This window comes from Apus apus, chromosome 1 (assembly GCF_020740795.1).
Source record: "Apus apus isolate bApuApu2 chromosome 1, bApuApu2.pri.cur, whole genome shotgun sequence".
Classification (NCBI taxonomy): domain Eukaryota; kingdom Metazoa; phylum Chordata; class Aves; order Apodiformes; family Apodidae; genus Apus; species Apus apus.
The window spans coordinates 198,225,848-198,251,574 of record NC_067282.1 but is presented as its reverse complement, the minus strand read 5'-3'; the positions used below and the strand labels follow the sequence as shown (position 1 = coordinate 198,251,574).

The 25,727-nt window shown below is 41.3% G+C and overlaps 1 protein-coding gene across 4 annotated transcripts in view; it reads right to left on the bottom strand.

Annotated features, from left to right (window-relative positions):
- The window catches only part of GRM3 (glutamate metabotropic receptor 3), a 105,251-nt gene that overhangs the window by 40,741 nt on the left and 38,783 nt on the right, over positions 1-25,727 (bottom strand). For all 4 annotated transcript variants that reach the window (XM_051633121.1, XM_051633150.1, XM_051633130.1 and 1 more), the window contains exon 2: positions 3,567-4,167. In XM_051633121.1, the coding sequence (XP_051489081.1) occupies positions 3,567-4,064 (498 nt within the window). In that variant the 5' untranslated portion in view covers positions 4,065-4,167. The remainder of the gene's footprint in view (positions 1-3,566; positions 4,168-25,727) is intronic.

The window sequence follows — 25,727 nt, the reverse complement described above, 5'->3', positions numbered from 1 at the left end:
CTGAAGAGCTCAGCATTGTTTATTTTAAGGCTAAGAGATTGTGCTGTGGACTTTTTTAATGTTTGCAGCTCTCAAGGAAAGAAAAAAATGTTTGACAGGGCTACACCTGGTAACACCTAGCACCCTGAGTGCTGTTTGAAAACACAGGGAATAGGGATGTTCAGCTTTGTAGAGGTGCCTGGTGAAGTGGTTTTATGCTCAGTGGTACTGTGATCCTGGTTGCTACTGGAGCTACTCTGTCTCTGAAACTGGGTAGTCTCTTCTTCTGATGTGGCACCTAAATGCACAGCTTCGAAGTCCTTGCCTTGTCAGGCCTGAGTCTGCAATATCTATTATTCTTGACAGGGGTTTTCTTTTGAAGCAGAAGTCGTGGCTGGTTACCTTAACAGGATGAGCAGAAGGAATGAATGGCTTAATTGCATTTTTTCTAGATAGTGTGAAATCTAGAGAAAAGCTAGAAAAGAGAGTGAAGGGAGGCCATCTCAGTCTATGTCAAGGGTAAGTAATCACCTGGATACTTATTTTCTATCTGGGAAATGCTTGATGACACATTTAATGATTTATTTTTCTGAAGAACTAGATAAGAAAGATGTTATGTTTGAACAACTATTGGCAACTACAGGGAAGCTGTAGAGAGCATAGAGTAATATTAGATATGACTATTGTTTCATCATCCCTCATGAATTTTGAAAACTGAGAGACATACAGTTGTGTATACAGCTGTATTGCCATTTTCATATGTACTGAATGAGGAAGAGTCTTATCAGGACTTCCACTTTCCATCTGACAGCTGCTGCAAACCCAAGCCTTTGGAACATGAACTTCCTGTATATAATATGTATATTCAATGTGTGCTGTATCCAATCTGCTGCCTCAGATTGAATCTTATATCAGTGATCACCAGAGACTGATTTCAGAGTGACAGATGGACAGATGTTGTGCAAGAGGCCCCAGGCCATTTCAGGAGGGTAGCATGCCTGCTTCAGGGTTTCTGGGAGGAAAGGAAACATCTGTAGCATTTCCTCAGCTATAACTACTTTTATGGACGTGCCTTTTAGGCTATTTCATGTCCTTTGGACACACTTGAATTTAGGGTGGACTGAGAAACAGTCTGACCACAAACAACTAGACCAAAGGTACACAAAATCACTGGCACCTTTCCACCAGTGGCATAGGGCAAGCATATGATATTTCAAAATATTCTGTCAGCCTTGAGATACTTGCAGCTCTGGGAATTGCTGAGACAGAGGTGTTATCTATACAGAATTTCCTGACTTTTATTAGTTTGTAATTGAACTCCTTTAGTTTGTAGCATCCACAACAACCTGACATTTGCTAGTTTAATTTGATGTCTTTTTGTCTGCTTGGAAAAGACAATGAATAATGATTTCTTTAACAGTTTTTGTTGGCCAAGGTTTTGTTTCTATAATTTTTTCCCTTCAGATGTCTCATTTCTCTTCCAGGGATGTCCCCTCCCTGGAAGTTTTGGCCCCTCCCCGGAAGTGTTTAAGGCCAGGTTGGACAGGGCTTTGATCAACCTGGTCCAGTGGAAGGTGTCCCTGCCCATGTAGGGGGGTTGGAACTAGATAATCTTCAAGGTCCCTTCCAACTTAAACCATTCTGTGATTCTATGGTTCTATGATTCTGTTATTCTTCTCCAGCCCTGGAACTTACTTGCTCTTTATATTCCAAGTTGTCAGACCCTTCCTGGTGAAGGATACATCCCAGCCACACTCACTGGTCTGCAGTGGGACAAAACCCTTCCCAGTATAAGAGAGGACTGAGGCTCTGCTCTACCGAAACTTTTATCCTGTGGTATGGGTAGATATTTGCCCATGTATTCCCTACTATGAATACACAGACAAGCACATTCCACACAGTGGAATGCAACAGGGAATAAAATGTGATTTGTTGAAATGCTTCTTCTGTGCTTGTGCATGTCTGAGGGAAACTGGCCTTGCTCCCAAGATGATGGGACTGAATTGTAATTGTGATTGAAAAGAGCACTGGATGAACTCTTGGCCTGTTTATGAAATAGGTAAATCAAGCTCCCTGAGATTCCTGTCAATGGTGGCATGGTCTGCAGTAAGAATATTATTATCCTTTTGACACTGATGCAGCAATTAGGACCTGGAAAAATAATACTGATTTTGGTAGTCCAGTGGCCTATTTCAGTTGTGTCCAGAACTGTCAAGGCTTGGTGCCTTTGGAAACTTACAGTTGCCCATTAGGAAGCACTAGATACAGAGTCTTAACCTACCTGAGTCTGGGCTTAAGACACTGCTCACTTGTGGTTATAAGTGATGTGGAATGACTTATTTAATTTAACCCAAAATAATGAGATATAAGTAGATTTGGCAGCTCCAATGTAACTAGGGGACACATTTGCCTATGGATAAGGAGGGCACACTGGCATTGATGGGAAACTTTAGAATGTCAGAGGCTGCACTGCCACAGAAATACCTACTCTGGAAAGTAGAAATACAGAATTTATCCTAAAAAAAAGTGTAAGTATGTTCTCCATGTCCACTTAAAGAAAAAAATGTTAAGAACTCAAAGTTTTATCATGAATTTATAAAAATGGGAAGCCAGGACCAAAAAGAATCAACGTTGTTTAGTCCCTTGCAACTGAAACCAAGCATGCAATACAAGCATAGCTGGAAGGATAGGTGGAGTATTTAACCTATGTGCAACTTTACACTTTTGCAAGCCATTAAGTATTCTACAACACTCTGCTGAGACCCTATTTGGGACCATTGCTGTAGAATGAAAAGCTGCAGTTACAATGGGCCAGAAGGAAGGAACAAGCTATACTGAGGGCACCTCTCTTCTGTGCTGGACTTCCGACAGTGCTTACACTGCATTCTGCCTGGCAACATTTCCTGGCAAAACCAGACTTTATATGAACTTTAAATGGAAACAGAAGGAAGAAAGCATATTTAGAAACCATTCAGAAATTGTACTGCCTTCATGGGATATTTGAGACCTTGCTCCCTGAAAGTCAGCAGAATAATTTGTATTGTCTTTGGTGTGCTTAATTAGACACTAAAAACTTGCAATTGTTTGGTCAGGTGTAATTTAAGTTTCTGGTTAGTATGATGTTTTTACTCTATTTCAGCCTGGAAGTAAGATAAATTTTTGTTTAATTTTAAATCTCTGTCATTTAAATGACAGATGTTATGTGCCTGCAGCATGGCAGACATGCATATATTCAGAAATACAGGTGGTATAATGTATTATTGATGTGAAAGCAGAGATCTGAATGTAGACTTGTAGAAGTTTCATGAAACCTAAAGCTCAAAATAAATACGAAGACTTCTGGAAACCTCAGATGCTCTCAGGACCATAACTAGAAGAAGTGGACATCTGTCAGAGTTCGAAACCACAAGTGTTTTCAAGAGTGAAACAAACAGATATAAATTCAGTAAAAATTGTATGCTAGATTGACCCCTAAGGTAGAGTGATTGTGCTAAGACTTGCTTTATTGATAAACTCATGTAGGCAGTGGTTCTCTCACAGGTATTGCAGATGAATGATTCTTACCTGATGGAGCATCAGTGACTTACCTGTATGGAGACACTGCTATAGGAACCACCTATGACTCCTGCAATGAGTAATGGCAAATTCTCTTGGATGGCATATGAGCCATCAGGGCACATATACTCTGTTTCATCCACTTTAGTCAAAGATGCCCTGACGAACTCCAAAGACTGTTCTAAGGCATATGTATCCCTGGAACATGTGTCCAAGATGTGAACTCCAAGCTTAATTCCTGGCAGCAAGTAGTTGTCTCTGTTGATTTCATCAATGGCAAACAACATGGCCTCCAAGCGCTGGATGCCTCGGTCTTCATTGATTCTCCCACATTCCTCTATCCCAGTACCTTTTTCATTTATTGGGAATAAGCCACCTAAGACCAGGTCTCCTTCTATCTTAATTTCCTTCCTTGCAAAGCTGTGGTCGCTTAGGGAAAGGAAAACTCCTTTGGAAAATAAAGCTAAAGCAAGGACTTGGAGTCTGGTGAACATCTTCATTGGTCCTGTTTTAGCAGCCCTAAGAAACATTGGTGGGAGCAAAAATGCTTTTCAGTCCTGATCCATTGCCAGATTTGAAGTGCTGTCCCACAAGCCAGAGAAGAACAAGCCAACAAGTCTTTCCACTGGACCCCTAAAGGAGAGATGGAAGGAATTAGAAAAGGGAAAAGGACATGTGAACTGTAACGCTTTTATCAATAAAGCAGCCAGGGCAGTGTTAAGGAATGACTGGATAGCATAGAAATAAGGAACAGATTTGTTTTGTGCTCTCAGTGAGCAACTTACTCCATTTGCTTCAAAAGAGATCACAGGCTAAGCACCCACTATGGCAGCTGTGCACAAAGACCACAGACACATGGGGTGATGTAGCTGATGTTGACCACTGATCACAAATGTTTTTTGTTTTGCAAGGACAGAGACCACTTTTGACATTTTTTACATACCATCCTCACTTATTCCACCCTGTGTCTCTTCTGGACTCAAGAGTCATGTATTCTCATTCGCTGTGTTTCCAGCTGCTTCTAGCCTTTCTTTAATACATTTTTATCTGTTTTGCTGATTACACTCCACTTACTACTCCTTCAGCTATAGCACTGTCACATTGTTACCACCTTGCTGTTAATTTTTGCTTAAACCAGTATTTGGCCTTCAGATCCAAAGTCTCTTGCTGAAGTCCACCTACTCTGCTTTCCTTGCTAGCCTGCTCACCTGGTACAGGCAATGAGAGGATGGGAGAAACCTGTTGGGGTTTTACCTCTATTTTTGTGCACTGATAAATGCTTGAAACACAGGATAAGCCTTGTTTTACCCCCTGGGAACTGAAGGCAGGGTCTGTAATAGAGAAGCAGTCAAGTCCACGTCATACCATTTAACTGTTAACATGCTGCCTGGGCCAGTTTTGACTCAGGTCTATTAGAGATCTTCTGAACAGTGCCTGGGCATGCTGCATGGACAAGCAGAGACTAGAGCTAGTTCCCAATAAACAGTTTTGATGTAGTCAGTGTTTTGACCATTTCATCCTGGTTGGCATCACTAACAGAGAGTGGTTCATGGGCTAGTTATTAGCACTGCAAATCTGTAAGGCACCTTTCTTAAGTGACCTACAAGACAAGTTATGATGTAGAAGGCCTGGAAATTGAACCTGGCTTTTTTGTCTAATGCCTTAATCACAAATTCATCCTTCCTTAAGGCACTAAAGATTATCTTGTAAGCAAATTAAGTGGATCAAAAACTGGACATGAGCCACTGATGTGCAATTGCAGCCCAGAAGGCCAACCACATCCTGGGCTGAACCAGAAGAACTGTGGCCAGCAGATCAAGAGAGGTGATTCTGCCTCTCTCCTATGGTGAGACCTCACCTGGAGTGCTGCATCCAGCTCTAGAGCCCCCAACACAGGAAGGATATGGACCAGTTGGAGCGTGTTCAGAGCAGGGCAACAAAAATGATCCGAGGGCTGGAGCACCTCTTTTATGAGGACAGGCTGAGAGAGTTGGAATTGTTCAACCTGAAGAAGAGAAGGCTCTGGGGGGACCTCATAGTGACTTTCCAATACCTGAAAGGGCCTATAAGAAGGCTGGGGAGACCTGTTCACTAGGGCATGTAATGATAGACAAGGGGTAATAGTTTCAAGCTAGAGAAGGGTAGATTTAGGTTGGGCATTAGGAAAAAGTTCTTTAATATGTGGGTGGTGGATCACTGGAACAGGTTGCCTAGAGAGGTGGTGGAGGCCCCATCCCTGGAGACATTCAAGGTCAGGTTTGATGGGGCTCTGAGTAATCTGTTCTAATTGCAGACGTCCCAGCTTATTGTAGGGGGGTTGAACTAGGTTACCTTTAGAGGTCCCTTCCAACCCAAGACATTCTATGATTATGAATGAATGAATGAATGAATGAATGAATGAATGAATGAATATATGAGAGACATGACAGAGAAAAATAAAAGACATGACAAGGAGTCTCATACTTGATGTTTACTTAGGGCATAAAAATGCTTACAACTGGACTGGCTCTCAGTGTTAATCACAGTTCAGTGCTCAGATCAAGGGGAAAACAATGTGGTGATATATGGACTTTGGATCTGCTTTTGCTCTCAGTAAGGTCAAGAGAGTTTGCCACTGACCTTGCAAGGAGAAAAATAAAATCTTAGAGTGAAGATCATGTTGTAACAATTTTGTAACTAAATAAACATACACAAAGTCTATTTCTGCAACATAGATGAATGATTTGTCCGTAGACTCCTTGTCAATATTTCTTCAAACATAACAGCGGCTGCCTTGATCCCCAAATCCTTAGATAAATCCAGTGTGATAATATTTAAATAGATAATTTAATAATTCATTTCTGTACTTACCTTTTCCTCAACAGAGTATATTTTATTATTAAAGCTGCAAGGTTACTTATAATTTAGAAACATTTAACACAAAGTAATTTGAATTAGCAACAGTTAAGGTTTAACACTGAATGATGGATTAGCATGCTTATTGCCAGGCAGCTGTTTTTCTTGGTAAAATTTCAATGTTGCTGTACCAAATAGTGTGAGAGAATAGCTTTTTATTAATTTTTAGTCCAAAACTGTTCTTTCATAAATCAGTAACGTGTCAGATGCATTCTTAAAGATCTTTTTCTGCACTCTTAATAATGTGTGTAGTGTGAGCTGCAGGCTGTCTCAGCAGAATTTTTCCATTCAGAAATAAGTGATATGTCAATATAAAACAAACTTCATCATCTCTCATTGATCTATAACTAAGCTAGTTTGATGATCATAGGTGGTTCATTAACCAGATTCAGAAAATATATTTTCTGGTAATGTTAGGAGGAATAACGAAGTAGCTGTATTCAGCAATACTTTCTGTGTCAGGCAGTATGACAATTTATCAAATGCTATTCTCGGATATGCAGGGCTATCCCATTGCAAATCATTATCAAGCAAAAAGGTGACATTTGTCACAGAAATGGTTCTGTGCTTAATAATTCAGTTGGACTGACTTCCCTGGTTCTCATCACTAATCCACATTTTGGGCTAAAAAAGGACCTGAGATTTTTTTTTTTTCATGCAACATCTGTCCTGTTTGCTTCTGTAGCTTCTGTCACCACTGTATCTCAGCAAATATTCATACATTTATCTGTACAACATTGGTAAAATATTTATTTCCCCTGTTTTACACTTGGGGAAAAAGTGGCACAGAAAAATGAAATTAGATTCTCAGGAGAGTCTAAGTTCAGATTTTGATTTGCCTGACATTCACAATCACTATCAAATTCTGAAAATGTCTCTGCTTCCCTTTAGGAATTGAAGAACATGCTTTCAACCATGTCCTACACCCCCTGGTTCTTACTGAAACACTGACTCTCTAAAACTTCCTAAGCAAGCAGGTCTCTCTTCCAGGCCTGATCCTGACTGATTTACCTATGGTCATCAGCACACCCAAGAATCCAGCTCTGATCTTTTTCAATGCTTCTCTGATACCTTATTAATAAACCTCTCTTGTTTCCCATTTCTCCTCCTGGCTTTTAGGTGAGTCTTTTATACTGTCATACTAAAACTAGTCTGTTTTCAACACTCCCAAGAACAATTAGTTTTGTCAAAGATAAGGCTTGTAATGGGGTCCTCTAGAATGTTTTCTAAAACCTACCCAGGACATACCTAGAGCTACAGTGGATTTACCCTGAACAGCAAGGAGGCTGTTCTCTCCCCCCTGACTCCTTCATAACTGCTGGTTGCTGCAAATGGCATCACCCTTCACCTTGCATCACAGCTGTATCTCAGGGCTTTATGTATCTCTGATACATCAGCAATAAAGGCAAGGAAAGTGCTGAAAACTATTTCTACATTGCATATAAAGAGCATATATGAAATTAATTATGCTATATAGAGAACTGACTTTCCCTGCAAAAAATGCAAAGGATTTCTATATTTTTTTTCTCATGAGATTGTTGCAGTGGCCCTACCGAGGGAAACCAGAACCAGTCATGGTCCCAGCAGAAGTCAAGGAGCTTTTGGGAAGCTTGGAAAGCTGCCCAGTGGAGAAGGGCCTGGCATTGCTGGTGGTGCCTATGGGTGGGAGACACCCACCCACACCAACCATCCTAGCCTCCTTTGAAACTCTGAACTTTTCCACAGAAGCTTTGAAACTGTAGGTTGACAACAAGCATGCAGATTCTTGCTTTCCAGGAAAATGTTATAATCCTATTTCACATGCTAAAATCCTTTATTTTTCAATGGGGGACAGTTACCAAGACCACAGCATCAGGCAGCAAACATGCTTCTGCAGTCTCAGTAGCCTGTGCACTGCTGCCTGAGTAACAGCATCTCAGTGTCCTGCTGAGGAACCAGGCAGGGAGGAGAGACATTCATGAGAAAGCTGGTTTGCCAGGGGTGGTTTCCCCTTCAGGCTGTGGGGGAGAGAGGCTTCCAGGAACAAGGGCTGCTCAGCAGTGGGACTCCTGAATGAAGCTGCAGGGCAGATTTGGGTGGCCAGGAGCAACATCACTATGGTGACACTGAAGTGAAAGCTTAGTGTGAAGAAGGGAGGTTATTTTAAAGCAGCTCACAAAGATGGGCTAGCAACTCAATTTCTCTCTGCCATGCACCTCCCACATGCTTTCTCTGCATCTTGCATAACTCATGACTATATATATTATCAGTTTGCACCTGTTCCAAGCTAATGCAGACCATACTCCTCCCCTTAACCATGGTGAAGGTAGCACCCCATAGTTAAGGCTGGCCATTTCCTACCCAAAGTGATTTCGCTGCACTAACCATGTCAATTTGGCTTTGCAGAATCCTCTTCTACCAAAAGCATGTTTCTGGGATGTTTCAAAAATAACTGCCTTTTGATCAATCTGCAATTCTTTCACTTTCCTTTTGTATTTAATGTTTTAACTACAGCTACAGGCAGGGTTATATTGTTCAGGGTGTTCTGTTAATATTAAAAATATGCCCACTCCAGACCTATGGGCTTTGGATCCCTGGTAGAAAAAGAGGAAGAGCCAGGGTGTAGAAGTGATCCAAATACTGAAATAAAAATAAAAAGAAACTGGAAGAAGGAGAAAGTTTTCCATACCTGGATCAGAAGGCTTCTGCCAGCACTTGCCTATGTGTATGCTAGCCAGCAACATTTGCCTTGTGAAACACCTTCACCTGGCACTCCAGAGCCCTCTGTCTTTCCACCAGCAAAGGTTCACAGGGAAGGGCTACACCTGCTCTTGGGGGACACTGTCAGCACTTTGCTCTGTAAAAGCAACCCGCTCACTTATGTTAATAGCAACTGTGCTGCTTGTGTTGAAAATACCCTTGCCTCTTGATCTGAATAATCAGTTTTGCTTGACTGTTTCCATGCCCGTAAAAAGTTAATTACATAAATCCAGTACTTCTTGGTGCAAGTTTGAGTATTCACTAAAGGTGTACACATTCTTTTCTTTTTCTGTGAAAGCAACTAGAATGAGAAAGAAGATGTCTGGGTTTCCACATTCAGTGTGCCACTGATATCACACTGAAACGAGATCTGTCTTTCATGGCTTATTTCCAGGGCTACATTCACATTATAACTCTGGTCTTCTGCAGGTTTTCTGTTTGCAGCTCACAGAGTAGCTTCCCCTTGTGCTATCAGTTCAGAGGTGAATTCTTATTACGTTAAAAGTCCCTTGTCAGTCTATTTTTTCTAAGTGTCAAACTCCAAAACCCAATGAAGTTGAAATTTCCATTTAACCAGATGACTTGTAAACAGAGTGTGATTGTTAATACATAAATGACAATTTTGCTGATACCTTCTGCCATATCACAGAATCACAGAATTGTCATGGTTGGAAAAGGCCTTTAAGATCATCCATCCATCCAGGGCAGGGGGAAGGGAACAACACAACCCACCTGAACAAACAACAATAAGAAAGAGCTCCACAACCACCACTCCCCCAAAACCAACAACAACACACAACCCACAAAAAACCCCACCATGCCTACTAGAGCATACCCTGAAGTCCCATATTTACACGTTTCTTGAATACTTCAGGGATGGTGACTATACCACCACCATGGGTGGCCTGTTCCAGTGCCTGACTACTATTACTAAAGAAATTCTTCCTAGCATCTAGTCTAAACCTCTCCTGGCACGACTTTGGGCCATTTTCTCTAGTCCTGTCATTATCTGCTTAGGAGAAGAGGCCAACACCCACCTTACTACAAACTGGTAGCTGAAGAGGGCAACGAGGTCACTCCTCATTGTTAGCTCTCCAATCGGTCTCTCCAGCTTGATAGCTCTTCCCTGGACACCCTCCAGCAACTCGATGTTTACTGAAAGCTGAAACACCTCAGATCTCCTAGCTATTTTTCAACAGCACTAACTAGCAAATGGGACAATATATGTGACTGTGCTAAAACTCTGGAGGGTGTTCTCCTCATCCTTACTATGCGCTGTACCCTAAGTTCCCCCACATTTGTTCCCCTTGGCAGTATTTTGCAGGGCTCCTCCGTTTATCCACCTTCTTGAGAAAAGATACAACAAGAACTGACGTGGGTGCCGGAGAAGATTATGTTTAGCTTTATTGTGGGTGGCTCCCTCTTGGCAGTCATAGGTTTTTACTGCATTATTCAGGACTATAATGTGATATTGTGGTGTCTGGAGCCATATGTCAACTTGGTATCACCTACCACCCTCAGTAAACTTTCTTTGGAGAAGGACTGTGCTCCGTGGAAGATCACATGGGAGGTTCCCCAAGCCCCTGTTCTTATGGTACCTTACACCATTGAAGATAACAGTTCCATCAATATATCTGTGTCAAAGAACAGCCCATCAGAGACCTATCTTTCCCTGGGCCCTTTCAATGTCCTACAGTTCTTATCCTTGGGAAGCAGGTTTCTAAAACAATTCCAATTTTGGCTCAAAGTTCTGGTGCATCTTTCCAGACTGACACAACAAGTTAAATGCCATAATTTCTTACTCTCAGAGATCATGGATAACTTTCACAGAGCACTTCTCATCCAACACATTTGGCACATTTGTATCTGCTCTGCCAGAACTTGACCTTAATGCCTACTGAGAACTGAGATAAGATGTCTCACTTCATTGGGAGAAGGTGATGGACAAGCTTGAGTCTCCTTACCCATTATAATTAGAGATGCTGTCACCTCTGGAGGAGAAATCTTTGTAAAGGAACTTAAGCCCTACAGTGACAGATATATACCAGGAACACAAATTGCTCACATCCTGATCCTTGCTGGCTGAAATCTGGTAGCTTAAATCAGGAAGTTAAAAAAAACAACAAACAAAAACAGGAGAAAAAAGTTACAGCAAACATGGTGAGGTAGAGAAAACAAGCAAATTTCTTCCATGGAAATGGAAGAACTTCCTTCATAAAATGTTAATTAGGTGCTGACTCATATATTAGCTGAAAATGAATCAAAGTGCTTTAAATTTCAGGTGCTGTCTGTTACATCTCTGAATTTATTTATTTTTTATTTCCTTGGGAAAAATGACAAAAAAGGCTTTACAGCCAGGTGATTTTTTTGCATTTCATTTCAACTTGGAAGACCATACATGAACAATGTTCATTAATACAATTATCACTGCATGAGAATACAAGCCATACAGGTTCATCATGCCCAGGATATTGTACAAGAGTTTGAAGAACCCTAAAAATGTATTGGTAATTTCAATATAAAGCACAACATGTAAAGGAAGAGATGGCATGTCAGTGTAGGAGATCATTCCTCTTAAAATACAAACTTATGTTCTGTTACATCAAAATAAGAAGAAAAAAAATCAGAACACTTCATTACTCTTTGTACTCTGTTAGCATCAACAAGTGATGCTTTATTTTTGCTACAATGTCAACATACAACAGATGCCCAGCCCTCTCCTCAGAGATCTATGATATATTCATCCTGTTTCAAAAAGAGAACTTAAAATATTAATCACATGGGAAAACAGATGTCACTGACATGGAGTTTCTAGATATTAAAGGACTCTATAGATTAGAACAGGAGCTATTAAATTAGCCTGGTGAGGAACAAAGAGCCCCTGGAGGTTACTGGACATTAGCATGGTGTGGAGCTACGGATCTTTGTTACTTGCTACATTAAATGAGTGCATTTGGTACTGACTGAGTCCTTCTGTAGTAAGCTTGGTCTCAGGAGAGAGAGCTGACCACCAGAGCTAGAGATATAGGTCAGGTCATTAAGTCTCTTACATCATTAGAGTTTCTTCCATACTTTGACAATAAGTATATTCAAGTGTCTTGAGAAGTCCAGCCATGAGCCTGAGGCTTTGCACCATCTGGACAATTTGTGGTGTAATGATCTTGATGTAATGCAGGGTTAGACCTTTGAAAGTCCTACCATCTTCCCGTCTGTCTTTTTTGGATTGAGCTGAATCCTACTGCTTTTTAACCATCTGCTTACTTCTTCCAGGCATTGGTGACAGCTTGAAAGCTCACCAGCAGAGACAGCAATGAACAGACAAGTGCTGTCTGCTTATTGATTGCATGGCAGTCAACTTTAGTCTCAATCTCCCTGTGTGGTCCAGGAAAAGATAAGCAAGAGGAGAAGTGGGAGTGTAAAGAACCTGGGAAGAAAGGAGCAGCTGGCTTCTATGACCTGTGGAGGTCACAGCAATCATTCCTGCTAGGTGATGCAGGGACACCGTAGCCATGCTAAGGTCAGCAGACACAAAGGCTGGGTGAAAGGGGTAATGGCATAAATGTAGAGTAGTCGTGCACAAAGTGAAATACCACATTTCCAGCATCATGCCCTCAGATGAAACTTTTAGCTAAGAGAAGCTCTAACACTTGTGCTTAGTGCAAGTGGAGCTTAACCAAGTGAAGTCAACACCAACCAAAGTATAGTCCCCCTGAGGAGTATTTGCACATTTAGTCATTGGACAAGTATTTAGCCTTTGCCTCTTGATTCTTAAGCATCTATTTTTTCCTGCACATAACTTGTTTCTGTCTTGTGCTCATAATCACTTTTCATCTCTCTACAACATCTCCAGGGTTTTTCTTGGTCCCAGATATCTCCATCAGTTTCTGTCTGTGCTCCAGATGAGGTTCTTTGCCTGGGCACTCTTGGCTTCCTCTGAATGGCATCAGTGCAAGCTGCCAGATTTCAATTCTGTCACTCCCCTGCCAAGACATGTCCCTCGCATTGTGGCAACATAGCCCCAGTATGGCTGAGCCTCTGCATACGTGGAGGGCAGAGAGTCCTTTCTCACTACTGCTTCTGTTGAGATTCAATCTGGCTGCCAGCACAGCCAACCTTAGAACCACACAGACCCTGCAAAGCAGCAGAATGTTCACCCTTCCTCTTTTCCATGTGTATGTGGGGTGACTTCTGCCACCTGGCCTGCTCTAATGGGTCCCAATCCTGGCCTCGATTCCCAAGTAGTGGCATTCAAACCTGGTCTGGTGCCCTTCACATCATTGGTGAGGATAGAAGAAACTTTCCTGGAATAGTAAAGGTGACAGCCGGCAGTGGTCAAAGGCCCTTTCATTGCTCCATGTTGTCCCCCTATGATTTAGTCATAAATAAAATAAAAGCCCTCCCAGGCTGGTGTTCTCAACCCTGTCTGTTCTGCGCTGTATCTTCCAGCTTGCCACAGCAACACAAAACACTCACTTGGGAATTTTCCAATTTAAGGTGGTTTCTATTATTTGTTAAAAGTGACAACATGCTTCCCTCTCACATATGCACTGGAAATGCTTCAGAGCAGGAACTGTTGTCTTGCCTGTGGCTGTTTAGTGCTGAGCTCTTGTCTTATCACCTCCAACCATTTTCTGATGAGATTCAATCTGCCTAACTTGCATACTTAGCATATGGTAACATTGACCTCACCCAGGAGAATTTCCTGCCTATTCTGACTTAAGAAAGACACAAGGTATCTCTGGAGACCTCCAAAGGCAGAAAAATATTTTGAATGAAAATGCAGACTAGTTAATATATCATCTACAGTATGAGATCAAGGTGGGTGACTGATTACATGAACAGGGTCTCACCCACTGATCGTATGTTTGGGTGTGTTCTTGATAACAACAAAAGGAAATAAAAGAGATCAAAATGGGGAAAGGCTGTTCAGATTGATGAAGAAAGGAAAGAATTGTTTAGCAGTGGATTGTAGCTTTTTGCTGCTGAGTTGCTGGTTGCTTTTTTTTTTTTTTTTTTTTTTTTACTCTTAACATAAAAGGATTAAAAATTTGCCAACAGTAGCCTCTCCCAAAATGATCCTTTTCCCCCCTCCAGAGCCCAGACTGGTAACTCTTCCATCACATGAATGTTACCTCCAGGCTACAGCATTCAGTGGAGTGTGAAATCAAAATTAACAGAGCAAGTGTTTTGTAAGTGAGCAGAGAAGGCTGCAAATTACATCCTGCTATTAGCTGATTTTAGAACAACACTGTTGAACAGCTTCATGATTACTGGGCTGTGGCGTGTATTAAAAAACCATTAATAAAACATAATTGATTGTGAATTGTGCTTACTGCCTTCATAGTTTTAATCACAAATGTCAGAGAAGTTTACTGGAAACAAAAGCTGCCCTCAGCTATCTACAGGAGCTGGATTGCTCTAAAAAATTTACTGAACTGGGTTTGCAGCTGTTGTAAATCAGCACTGAAACCTGTGGGGTTTGCTGACTTAGAGATCCTCTTTGCACCTTTCTTTTTCAGTCATCAAAGAAAGGTGCAAGATTGCCTTGCCTCTGCCAGGAAGTACTACTGGGAACTTGATGGGAACAGTGTCTTCCATCTCACAGACCTGCTGTTCACTCATCTTGCCCTTAGAAGCAGGTAGTGTCACCAACGGAGAACAGGAGCTGGAAACCTCACTTTGCTGAGAAACAGGTAACACAGAGCTATACACAGCAAACACTCATATTTATTTCTCTTTTTTGGGCCCCAAATTATTTTCAAATCTTAAATCATGTTTTCTTACAGGAACCCAGTAATGTTTAATTTTAATCCATGACCCTGACTAGGCTCACGGACAGACGAGATATGCCACAGTAAGTTTATGGCTAAATTTTTCAGACTTGGATGCCCTGCTCTGAATTTATGGACTTTAAAAAGGCCATTCACAATCAGTCTAATCTGTGACTTTAACAGCAGTCAGGTCCCAGCCAGTGATGCAAACTGCCTGCTCTTCTGCATCAGTTCGTGCTATGGGGATCTAAAACACTCAGGCTGAGAATTCCCAAGGCACTTAACTAAAGGCACTGCATGAATTTGCTGATAAAGGTGACACCTGACTCCACTTATTAGCCAAATTTAGTCAGAGGAAGACTAAACTCTGCCAAAGACCCCAGGGAAATATGCTCAAGTATGTAGGCAGGGTCTTGCCCTAGCTGTAGGTATTGAAGCTCATACAGTTTCCTCACCCCACTGAGTGGTGGCATAAAGTGAGGAATGAAACCCAGGAATTCTGACTGTCTTGCTGTGACCGTCAGAATTGCTGGTGCTAGGAGTGCAGAAAAGTCTTAGAAGAGGACCTTAAATGAGCTAGTGCAAACCCTGCATTATTTATTGACTTTTAGGCAGCCTGTGCCCTGACAAATAATCTAGTATAAACACTGGAAGTAGATTTCTGGAAAGAAAGAGCTAGCAGTCAGGGTGGTTTTTTTTTTTAATAAAAAGTAAACACATGAAAGCCAATTTTTCCTGTTTCTTCAGGGATGTATCCCACAAAGGCAGCAAGGAACATGCCTCATCCTGACTGAGGGAGTGACTTCTACTAATATGAAACTCAGTATAAGTCAGGATCAGACTCAAACGCAAAATAATACCACTCAGGCTCATTTGTATTTGTATTTTTCTTTTGGACCAAGTTATTTGTAGGTGAAGGTGCATCCTGGAACAAACAGCTCTGACCTGCAGCAAGCAGCTCCTTTTTCTATATCATCTGTCCATCTCTCAGATCTAGTGTAAGTTGTTTGCTTTTCTCCATTAATGAACCTCCACACCAGTGTATGTACAGACATATCTATTTTTGTGTGAAGAGCCAGAATCTCACATCCCCAACACACTCCCTGCCTTCACTCACTCTAAATGGCCATTGCTATGGCAACAACTGCTTTATTCAAAATTTAGCAAGGCACTTAACACAAATGATGAAAGAAGAGATACAGTAATATTCTGTGTAAATCCATGGTTTGATATGTCACCATGGCTCCAGTGGGCGATTGCTCCAGGACCCCCTGGGGTCATTGCCACTTGTGGTCTGGCACCTTCTGCTCAGCACAGGACAGAAGCAGCTTCCTCTACCACTGGCTTTGTCTTTATTCTTTTCTCTGCTGACAGTAAGTAGCATTTCAGCCATCTGATCAGGCACAGAACTGAATTTGTGGTCTGCCTAGCCTGGTCCTCAATACCTCTGCCAGAATACGCTATGGTCTGATAGCACGAGGCAGGGAATTCCTTGCTAATGAAGACAAAGAAAGACACAGGCTCCATTTAGAATCTCTTGAAAGGTACTAGTATTTTGCATCAGCATGCCTGGCAGCAGATGAAGGACCTGGCTGAGGCTTAGGACAAATCATACTGCACCACACCATTCTCCATCCCTAGATAATTCTCTGGCAGTGGTTAAGGCTTGTGCTCATGAAAGTGAGCAATAATTGAACAAGTGCATTGTGCTATTCCCATGAACATGATGCCAATCTCCAAAAACTTATGGCTCAGGGGTTTGCTGGATGAAATTTCTTGTGAATTTATTAATGAACAATTGATTTATCTTGTACATTTTCCCTTTGAATCCATAAAACTCTTAGCATCCACCAAACAGTAAACAGTATTTGGGAGGTTAGCTAGGAAAACCACATTTTTTCATTGTAAAAACACACCTCCTGCCCTCTTCCATCTTTGTCTGATGTCCTCTCATTCTTATACAGTAAGGGTAAAATTAGGAGCGATAAGAGAATCTCCAAAATTGTCCACTAAAGACAAATGTTCATATGTAATTTTAGACATCTAAAATGAGGTTACTTGTTTGGTTTCCTTTACAATGGATGGATAGAGATAGGAACCTCCTAATGGCAATTCCTGTCCTGTGTGGGATGAAATTCTCTCTACAGAGAGAATTTTCCACTGTGGAAAGTAGGAGCTTAGGGTAAAAACAAGCCTAACTTCACTATCTCAGTCAGAAGCCTAAAGCTAAGCAGGATGAATCTAATTCCTAACTGTGCTCCTTTCATCCCTTATTGGAGTCAGACAGAGACTATTGGTCAAGGAGGAGTTAAAATTGTATTTCATGGTTGTTTGTATAGAGGTTTATTGTTTCTCAGAAGGTACAGTCCACATTAGGATGTTCTTTTCTCTCACTCCAGGAGGAGTTAGACTGGATTTATTTTGGGAGGGTCAGGGATGAATATTCTTTCTGTGTGGCCTGTGTGCCTCGTAATAACAAGATTTCTTGTTATTACAATTCTTATTGCAATTTAATATTAATGTTTGTTTCCTAAATTTCACTGAGGCCAGCACAAAGGAATAATAATCCCATTAAAGAATCCAGGAACTGGCCAAGAGTCACTACTTGTATTTGTTAACAAAATGGAACCAGAGGTGAGGATTTCATTGCTCTGCTTGCACTTTCTGGCTTTGATCAGGGAGAAACTCCATGTCTGCCAACATTTTTGCTGACCACAGGAATGCCAGCAGAACCATCCATGTGGCAGTGGGCATGTGATGAATGTTCTTCTGTGATAATTGCCCTAAATTCTCCTGTCAAACAGTGACTGAAAAATGTGAGCTGAGAAACCAAAAGACCAGGTGTATACAAATAAAGTAGGTTAGGAATTGTACATGCCAGATTGTGATCCAAGCTGCATTCCCCTCCAGGGTGTATTCTTCTAGATCCACAGCTTGTTTCATGGTGCAGGGAGATGACGGATCATCTGCTTTTCCCATCATGTAGATGTGTGGGGAGCAAATTGGGTGAGAGGAGGCTGTGGTGTTATCCCCCATGCCAGGTCCAAGGCTCCGAGAGGTGAAGGACTCTACATCACAGGTGATGAACTGTGGAGCTGCCTTCAAGCAAGCAGAGAAAACAGGAAGCAAATGGCAGCCCTGGAAGTGGCTCTGCTCCAGCAGTAGCTCAGCAGTAGCTCAGCAGGAGGTCAGGCCCTTGCTGAGCCAGGGGACAAGTTCTGGGGGTGTCATTCACTGTGCTTGGGAAGAGGGGAATTGTGGAAGGAGAACAAGCATGGAAATGTGAAGGAATTCTGCAGCAAAATTTTGAAATTCATTTTCTAGGACAGAATGGTAGCTTTGACCAAATCCTAGACCTTTAAGCTACGTGACCGTTTGCAGAGGAAAATAATTGTAGTTCACAGAGTCTGAAATTAAATGTAATCATATGATTTTAGGACTATCACACTCAGTTTGGCAACAAGCAGTGAAATACTCTCTGCCCAGGGCTCAGGCCCAGCTTGCCTGGCTATGGGGGCTGCTGGCACACTTCTGTTCAGGAAAGCAAACTCAGTGTGACCAAAATCCTCTGCCTTTTTCTATTAACACACAGGAATGAAAAACTTCCATGAAAAATGAGGGAGTCCTGTGAAAGCAGGTGGCTATTTAAAATGGTAAAACCTGTGGCGTCTCTCCAATGTAAAATGAAGACAATACCTGAGTAACAGCCTAAATTTTTATCAGAGGCTGCATGTTTTCAGTACATCCTAGTGGGCTGCAAAGCAGACATGTTCATCTGCAATACAAAGGTATCTCTCATGCAGCAGCAACAGGTCTCAGAGATGGTCAGTCATCCTGACTTGAGGATTTCTTGCTGGCTTGGATAAGCTACTTAGTGTTTTGAGTGTGCCCTACCTGTAAACTTTCCTCTCTAAAACAAGGCTGCAAGGTGTGAAATGGGGCTTATTAAATTCAGAGCCATTCATTCAAACACAGGCTACCTGCAGATGATACTTGGGTCTCAGCTAGAATATTTTATTTCTGATACTGTATAAGGCCAGGGCACTCAATTTTTTTTCAAGACAGTTACATTTTCTGGCCATTTCCAATTGAAATAAGATAGGTTACAACAGTGATCTTGCCTATCTGAGCAAAGGACCTTACAGAAAGTCTCTTTTCCTGTGGTTTTCTCCAGGGAAGATTCTTTCCTACCTGCTCTTGGGGCTGAGCTCCCTCTTCAGCCTGGTTTTTGGTTTTTGTTTTGTTTTGTTTTAAGTGGGATTTTAATCTTGTTCTCCATTCCTTTTCTCAGCCACCTCCCTTTCCTCAAAAGGGAACCTGCAGCAAATGAATGTCTTTGAGGTCTGTATTTAGTACAATTTTGTTGAAACTGGCTAGTATCCAAACTTTATTGGAATTGAGAGAGTAATTGTATAAGCCCTATTCCCTCAGGAAACCAGCCTTCAAAAGATGCTATGAACACTCCTCTACCTTTGAAATGCTCCAAGCTCTAACATTTTAACTTGTCCTGTTGTAAGCAAATAGCACAGTTTTACTTCCAGAATTAGTCAATTATAGGATGTGATTAATCTAACATATTTTAGACATTGGAATAGGATGAAATAACTCTCACTCAAGGGTATCTATATCTCTCTGAAGTGAATAGGGCCTGTGGAGCCAAACAATGGAGTTTTCTGCTTTGAGTGAACTCTTAAGGCTCCCATTTAATCAATGAGGTCAGTGTAGCCAAAAGAGGTCAGTGTAGCCAAAAGAGGTCAGCATGCAATTGTCTTCACCAAACAGAAACATCTATTTTTGGCTGGATCACACCCTACGCTGTATTGACTATATTGATGAAATCCACGTTCAGTCAGTCAGCTCACATGTAGACATCCACAGCAAAGATGTCTAGATAAGATGGATTCCCCCTTGTGCACAATTAGCCTTTTGATATAGCAAAAGACTGGTCCTTCCTTCACATTATTTGTACGAAAAAGCCCCTGTTTGAAATAGGAAGAACTCACATTTTGCAAATCCGTTCTCTCTATAGGCAACATTTCATTTTCATTCTGGGATCACTGATTTGCTGGCTTTGAACAGTTTTCTTCATCAAGCTCAGAGGATAAGCTTTTTTTGCACTGCATCCTTCTCTCTTCTATAGCTAATGCCAGCTTATTTTCCTTCAAATCTTATGTAAAGCTTTTGCAGGAGAATACATTTATGGTATGCTCTTTGGCTTGTTTTTTGGAAAAACATGAATAAACCAGAATAAACTGGAAGTTTGTCAGTGTCTTTTGCAGATTATCTGTGTTCCAACTCTACTCAAAGGAAAATGTAAGGTCAATTAAAAAGTACCAAGTGTAATAAATATTTTTTTTTATTCTGTCATCATGGCTGAAGATGAAAGCTAATGAGAAATCCATAATAAAGTCATACAGATCAAATGATCAATCTATAAGCTTGCATTCATGACAGATCAATGCTCTTCTTATCTTTACTGCATGCCCCAGTTGGTCCAGCATGAACTTGGTGAGTTAACTTGCTGTTCTTCAGTTAGGGTGTTTGCAGTAAGCAGTTTGCTTTTTACAAAAGGATTGCAAATGCTGCAAGTTCCATTTCTTCAGGCTGTGAGCTGTTCCCTTCATTGATCACTGCTCAGCTCAGTCCCTCAGCAGTTCTCAGATATATCCCACTCTTTGTTCCCAGTTGCAGTCTCCTTGTGTTCCTCTTCTAAGCCTTCCCCCTCTTCATGCCAGCAGCCTCTTTCTCCCAAGTTATTTGTACACTGCAAGACACTTTGGATGCCCTTAACATTTCAGTGGCATGGTTGTGTTGTTGGTGGTTTTTTTTTCTTTCATTCTGCCTGACCATGCTGATAATGGAGAACAGACTCTTCTGGTGGTCAACCCCACCATGTCTGGCTGCTGAGAACAGCAACTGCTGAAAATCTTGGCTTTGCCTGTGCTTTTGTTATTTTTTGCATGGATAAGCTGGTCCCAGACAGACACAGGGTCCTTCTCTATTGTGTGGGATTATTCTGGATGGCACTGGAAGTGCTGAGAGGCTCAGGTGTTCTCAGCAAGGACAAACTCTTTAAAGGCTTCAGCTACTGGTCCCTTAGGAAGGTTTTCCTGAGTATGTGTAAGGGGTGATTCTGTTGAAGGCATGGTCGCAGCCCAGCTTCAGGATATTCTCAGAAGTTTAGCAAAAGTCTTCACCAAATGACTCTTGTGCTCACTCTCAGTGTTCTGCTTCAGAGTATAAGTAACTGCGATTGCTTTTCACAAAAAAGCTTGCTAGAATTTTTTAAATGGCAAACCAGCAGTCCATGCTTCCATCTCCATTTTACTTCTTACACAGTTCCTGGTGGAAACTTTCTCACCCTCAGCCCACTGTCAGCTCACCTTGAACTCAGCCTCAGGCAGACTGCACCATACATTTCCATTTAGCTAGGGCTTGAGAGAGCCACGTGGTGGAAAATATTTGACAAATTTAGCAACAGGCACCACTGAAAGTTTCTTACACAGAGAGAAAACTTGTACGTTTTTCAAGCTGAATTCAAGAATGTGTGTTGGTTGCTAAATCAACATCTGTTAGAGTCAGCATGAGACCTCTGTCTGGCTCCACTGGTTCATGACTCAGAACTATAGAACTGAACTATGAATTCTCTTGTACCAACAGACTGTTTAGAGCTAGGACTGTAATAATGGGGAATAAAGCACTGTGAAATGCAATGGCAAAATTAAATACTGGTGAAAGAGATGCAGTTTGTGTCATCATAGTTACCTCATTGATTGGTCTGGTCCATTGTTAACTTAAAATCTTATTGTTCTCTTGTTCCAACTGTGTACCAGGTATTATTCATTTGTCTTGGGTGAATATTTTTGTGCTTAAACTGAATGTTAGAAGCTTGTTTAGAACCACTGAAGATCTTACACTAAATACAATGTGGGAAAGCATAGAATTGAAAGATCCATAATTTTTCAAGTGGAAAAATTAAATTCCTCCCTCCTTTCCTCTCTTATTTGTTGCATCTAGTACAAAGTATATGCAATTTGAATAGGTGTAATAAGAAAGTCAAAGAGCTTTAATAGATGTCTGTATGTGATGTAGAGCTGGATCTTGTCCTCAGATGTATGGGCACACTTGCTTTTACTGTCTGGGGCAGGAGTTTCCCTGACACATATAAAACTGAACAAATCCATTTTCCCAGGTGGTTGCTGGTGTCCCTGAGGGACTGCTGCAAGTGTGGGTAGGTCCTCATTGTAAATGTATTGAGTAAAGGAACAAACAGATCTGCAAAATCATTACATGGACCATAATAAAATGACTATTGGTTGGTGTAAGGACCTCATCTGATTATTTTTATTTCTGATAAAAGGTGCCGACTTTCTCCACTGATACTTAAAGGTCAATAGGATTAACTACAAATTTGTTCCTGTTTGTCTGTTACAGGAGCCACAGAGAAGAAATTAAAAACTCATCAGCTGGCCAGCATGGAGGCTTGGAGCTTTGATGCTTTCAGCTGTTAAGCCTGCTGTTTTGGAGAACCCATTTTCAGCTCCTAGATCTGCTGCTCAAATCAATGTGCTGAGGTTTGTTTGGAAGCAATGCAGCTCCAGACAGCAGCTTTCCATCAACCCAAGAGTAGCAATGAGCATGTATATCTACACATGCATGTGGGCTTTCTGGCTGCTTTCAGCATTCAGGAAACAATTACAGGAGATCATTAGCTTTGCTTCAGTGCATACCATGACTCAAAAGTAATGGCATGATCTTCACTTAGGCACTGTGAGTATCCCAAATGGCTCAGCAATACAACAGGGAAATAAACCTGCAATACACCTCATTTTTCTTTGGTTACTTCTCTGTTTTGAACATCTAACCTTTACACAGAAATATTTTTTCATGGAGTTGTGAATAGCCCTCTCTTTTTCACTATATAAAATAATAAATGAGAATATTTTGTACTTATTTACCACATACAAATCCCTTTATGACTGGGCATAAATGCCATTCGTGTATTTTACTGATGAGAAGCTGTGGAGAAAAAGAAGTATTGTGCTAACCTAAGGTAGAAGAAGCAAAGAGCACATCTTTCCAAGTGCCAAGACCTAACTCTCAGAGATCATCAGTATCTAGGAAAAATGAAAGGAACAAGAAGCTTGAGTCAGTGGGCTATTACCTTCAGTACAGCCCAGTCTATACACAAAAAGTGGTTCCTGTTATAAGACTGATATGGCTGCAAAAAGTACACATTGTTTAGGGAATAGAAATGCTTGTCAGGTCTTCATTATCCAAAGCTTATTTGTTTATCCTCAAAAACACAAATTGAATTCTCATCTCTCTTTACAAATGTTGTTTCACTTAAACCAGACCACTGTGGCCACAGCACTAACCCTTTTCAAAGCTAGTTGTTCAGAAAGGTGATGAATTTCAATGAGGAAGTGACTGCACAGCCAGCAGTAGAACCAAGAGAGAAAAGCTCTACAACATTAGATCAGAAACACTCAAAGTTTCCTGAATATTAATTTTTTTTCTTTATGAGAGGGATAAAATCTTAGCATTCATCACTTTTTTAGTTTACGATAATCTCTAATTTAAAGATTGAGTTCCCCCTAGTCTCTTAGGAATACCCATGTACATTCCATTCAGTGAATTCATTAGAACCCATGAGAATTTTTTTACTGGTTTTGGGCTCACCATATAAAAGAAAAAAAAATCCCCTTCCATTTGTTGGACATGCTCCAGTCTAGCAAGTAAAACAGTGCACTGAAACTTGGTTCCAGTCACAACTCTGTCTTTGGCTCATCTCTTTATGCCTAAATCAAATAGGGGTAATATTACTTTCTGACCTTGCAGATGTTTCCTAAGAATTGATGCTTGTAATGTGCTACACACTCCTCCAGTGAACGGTAGCCCAGTCAGTGAGTACACTCTGTTCTTCTTTGCATGGAGGTTAATTAGGTAGGCCTCTAATGGCAGCAGAAATTTGGCCCCAATGGATAGCAACATGAATTCCATCTTCTCCAGGCTTCAGCCAGATTTCATTCAGCTGGCAACATGCCTCAGACTGAACTTCAGTGTTGTGACATATCTTGCAAGGAAGATTTTTTCTGGGTTGTGAGAGACTATGTTGATAGGTTGAGCAGGAATTAGGTGTACATACTCTAGTAAAACAGAAAATACTTTCACGAAAATTACATCCCCTGCACCCTCTGAAAGGGTTGGTGGAGGAAGAATTAAGTAAGGCATGTGAGGTGGTCTCTTCTGCTAGCCTGTAGAGAAAAGGTCGTAGGCTAGCCATCTTCCCAGGGCTCCTTTCTGGGCATACACAAGATCCTTAGGAAAATCTAATGGGATTTTCAGAGCTCCTTCTCTAAAGCGCTTTCTGGAGAGCCATTCTAATGACTGTGGGGGAGTGTAGGGCAGCCAGCTGAAATCTGAAGGTGTCAATAACCTCTGCTGAGTTTAGCATAAATTATCCTGGGATGGAGCTGCTGGTGTATGCAGGCAGCGTGCAGGTAGTGGTGCTTGGCAGGCTGACATGGCTTTCTGAAGCCACCTTCACCTTGCAGCTGTAAGCAGGATGTTACTGGGAAATCCTCCTTGCTGTACAGCAAACAGCCAGCCAATACATGGGGGCAACCCACAGTGTGTGCTGAGGGATCCAGGCACTGAGGAAACCCTCTCCCCAGGCAACCCTTAGCCTATTGCCCCATATCATGACAAGCACCAACTAAAACCTCAGCACACACCAGTCTGGCGAGCGCCAGTTATTATTGGTATTAAGTATTCATATATATACATTCTATTTAATAACCAACTTATAACTATGTTCAGATCATCATCCCCTTACTCCGACGCTTACACACACTCAGGGCAGACTGTAAATGCATTTAGCATTTCCACAAATGCAAATGCTTTTGTTTGTTTTTCGATATTTTCTTGCTTGACTGGAGTGTTCCTCTGGAGCTTCATACCCTAGTTAGCTATAGTAGGCTGCAAAGTGGGATTCATGCTTGGGTAAGGAAAATTTGCTTGCTTTACAACATCAAGATAAATGCTGGTCTGAAGCACCATCATGAGGTCAATCAAGTCTAAAATTTTAAAGACCAAAAGATTTACAATTCCATTTTGACAGCCCCTCTGCTCCTCTGCCTCTTTCCCCCAACAGTAGGACTAATCTAAAGCTTTAAAATATGGGAAGCTGAAAAGGCATCATTAATTTTACTTACACAACAGCATTTGCACTTGTAAGGTTTTGACAGCATCACTAAACCCAAAGGAATTCAGACAGAGCAAATGAATGTGTACCAATACTCATATTGAAAGGAGGCAGTTTTCAGGGTTGAACACGTTTTCTTCCTGCAGAAAGCTGACAGTGACAAGAGTATGTAAGATGTTTTACTACTGCAGTCACGTGATGCTACTTTATGTTGTTGGTTATTTTTTACCTCCTGTTCAGCATATTCTCTTTGTGTTTCTGAAATCAATAGAACTGCAGCAAGTCAACAGAGTATTTCAGTATGTAAGATGCACTGCCCTTGCCACCATACTTAGTACCTATAGGTTTTGGTAGGGCAAATCGACTCCTTAAATGTTATATTTGTTACTTAGAAAGTTCAGTTGTTGACTGTGTCTTTTCTGGGATAAGAAATCTACTTGCAGAAAGCTGAATGCTTTTGGAAACAAATACTGTGGGATTTTATTTTTTATCACTGTCATGATTTTGGATGGAAAATAGAAATCTTGCCATGAATTCATAATAGGCCATTGCATTTCCATCTGAGACAGAAGGAACGTGCT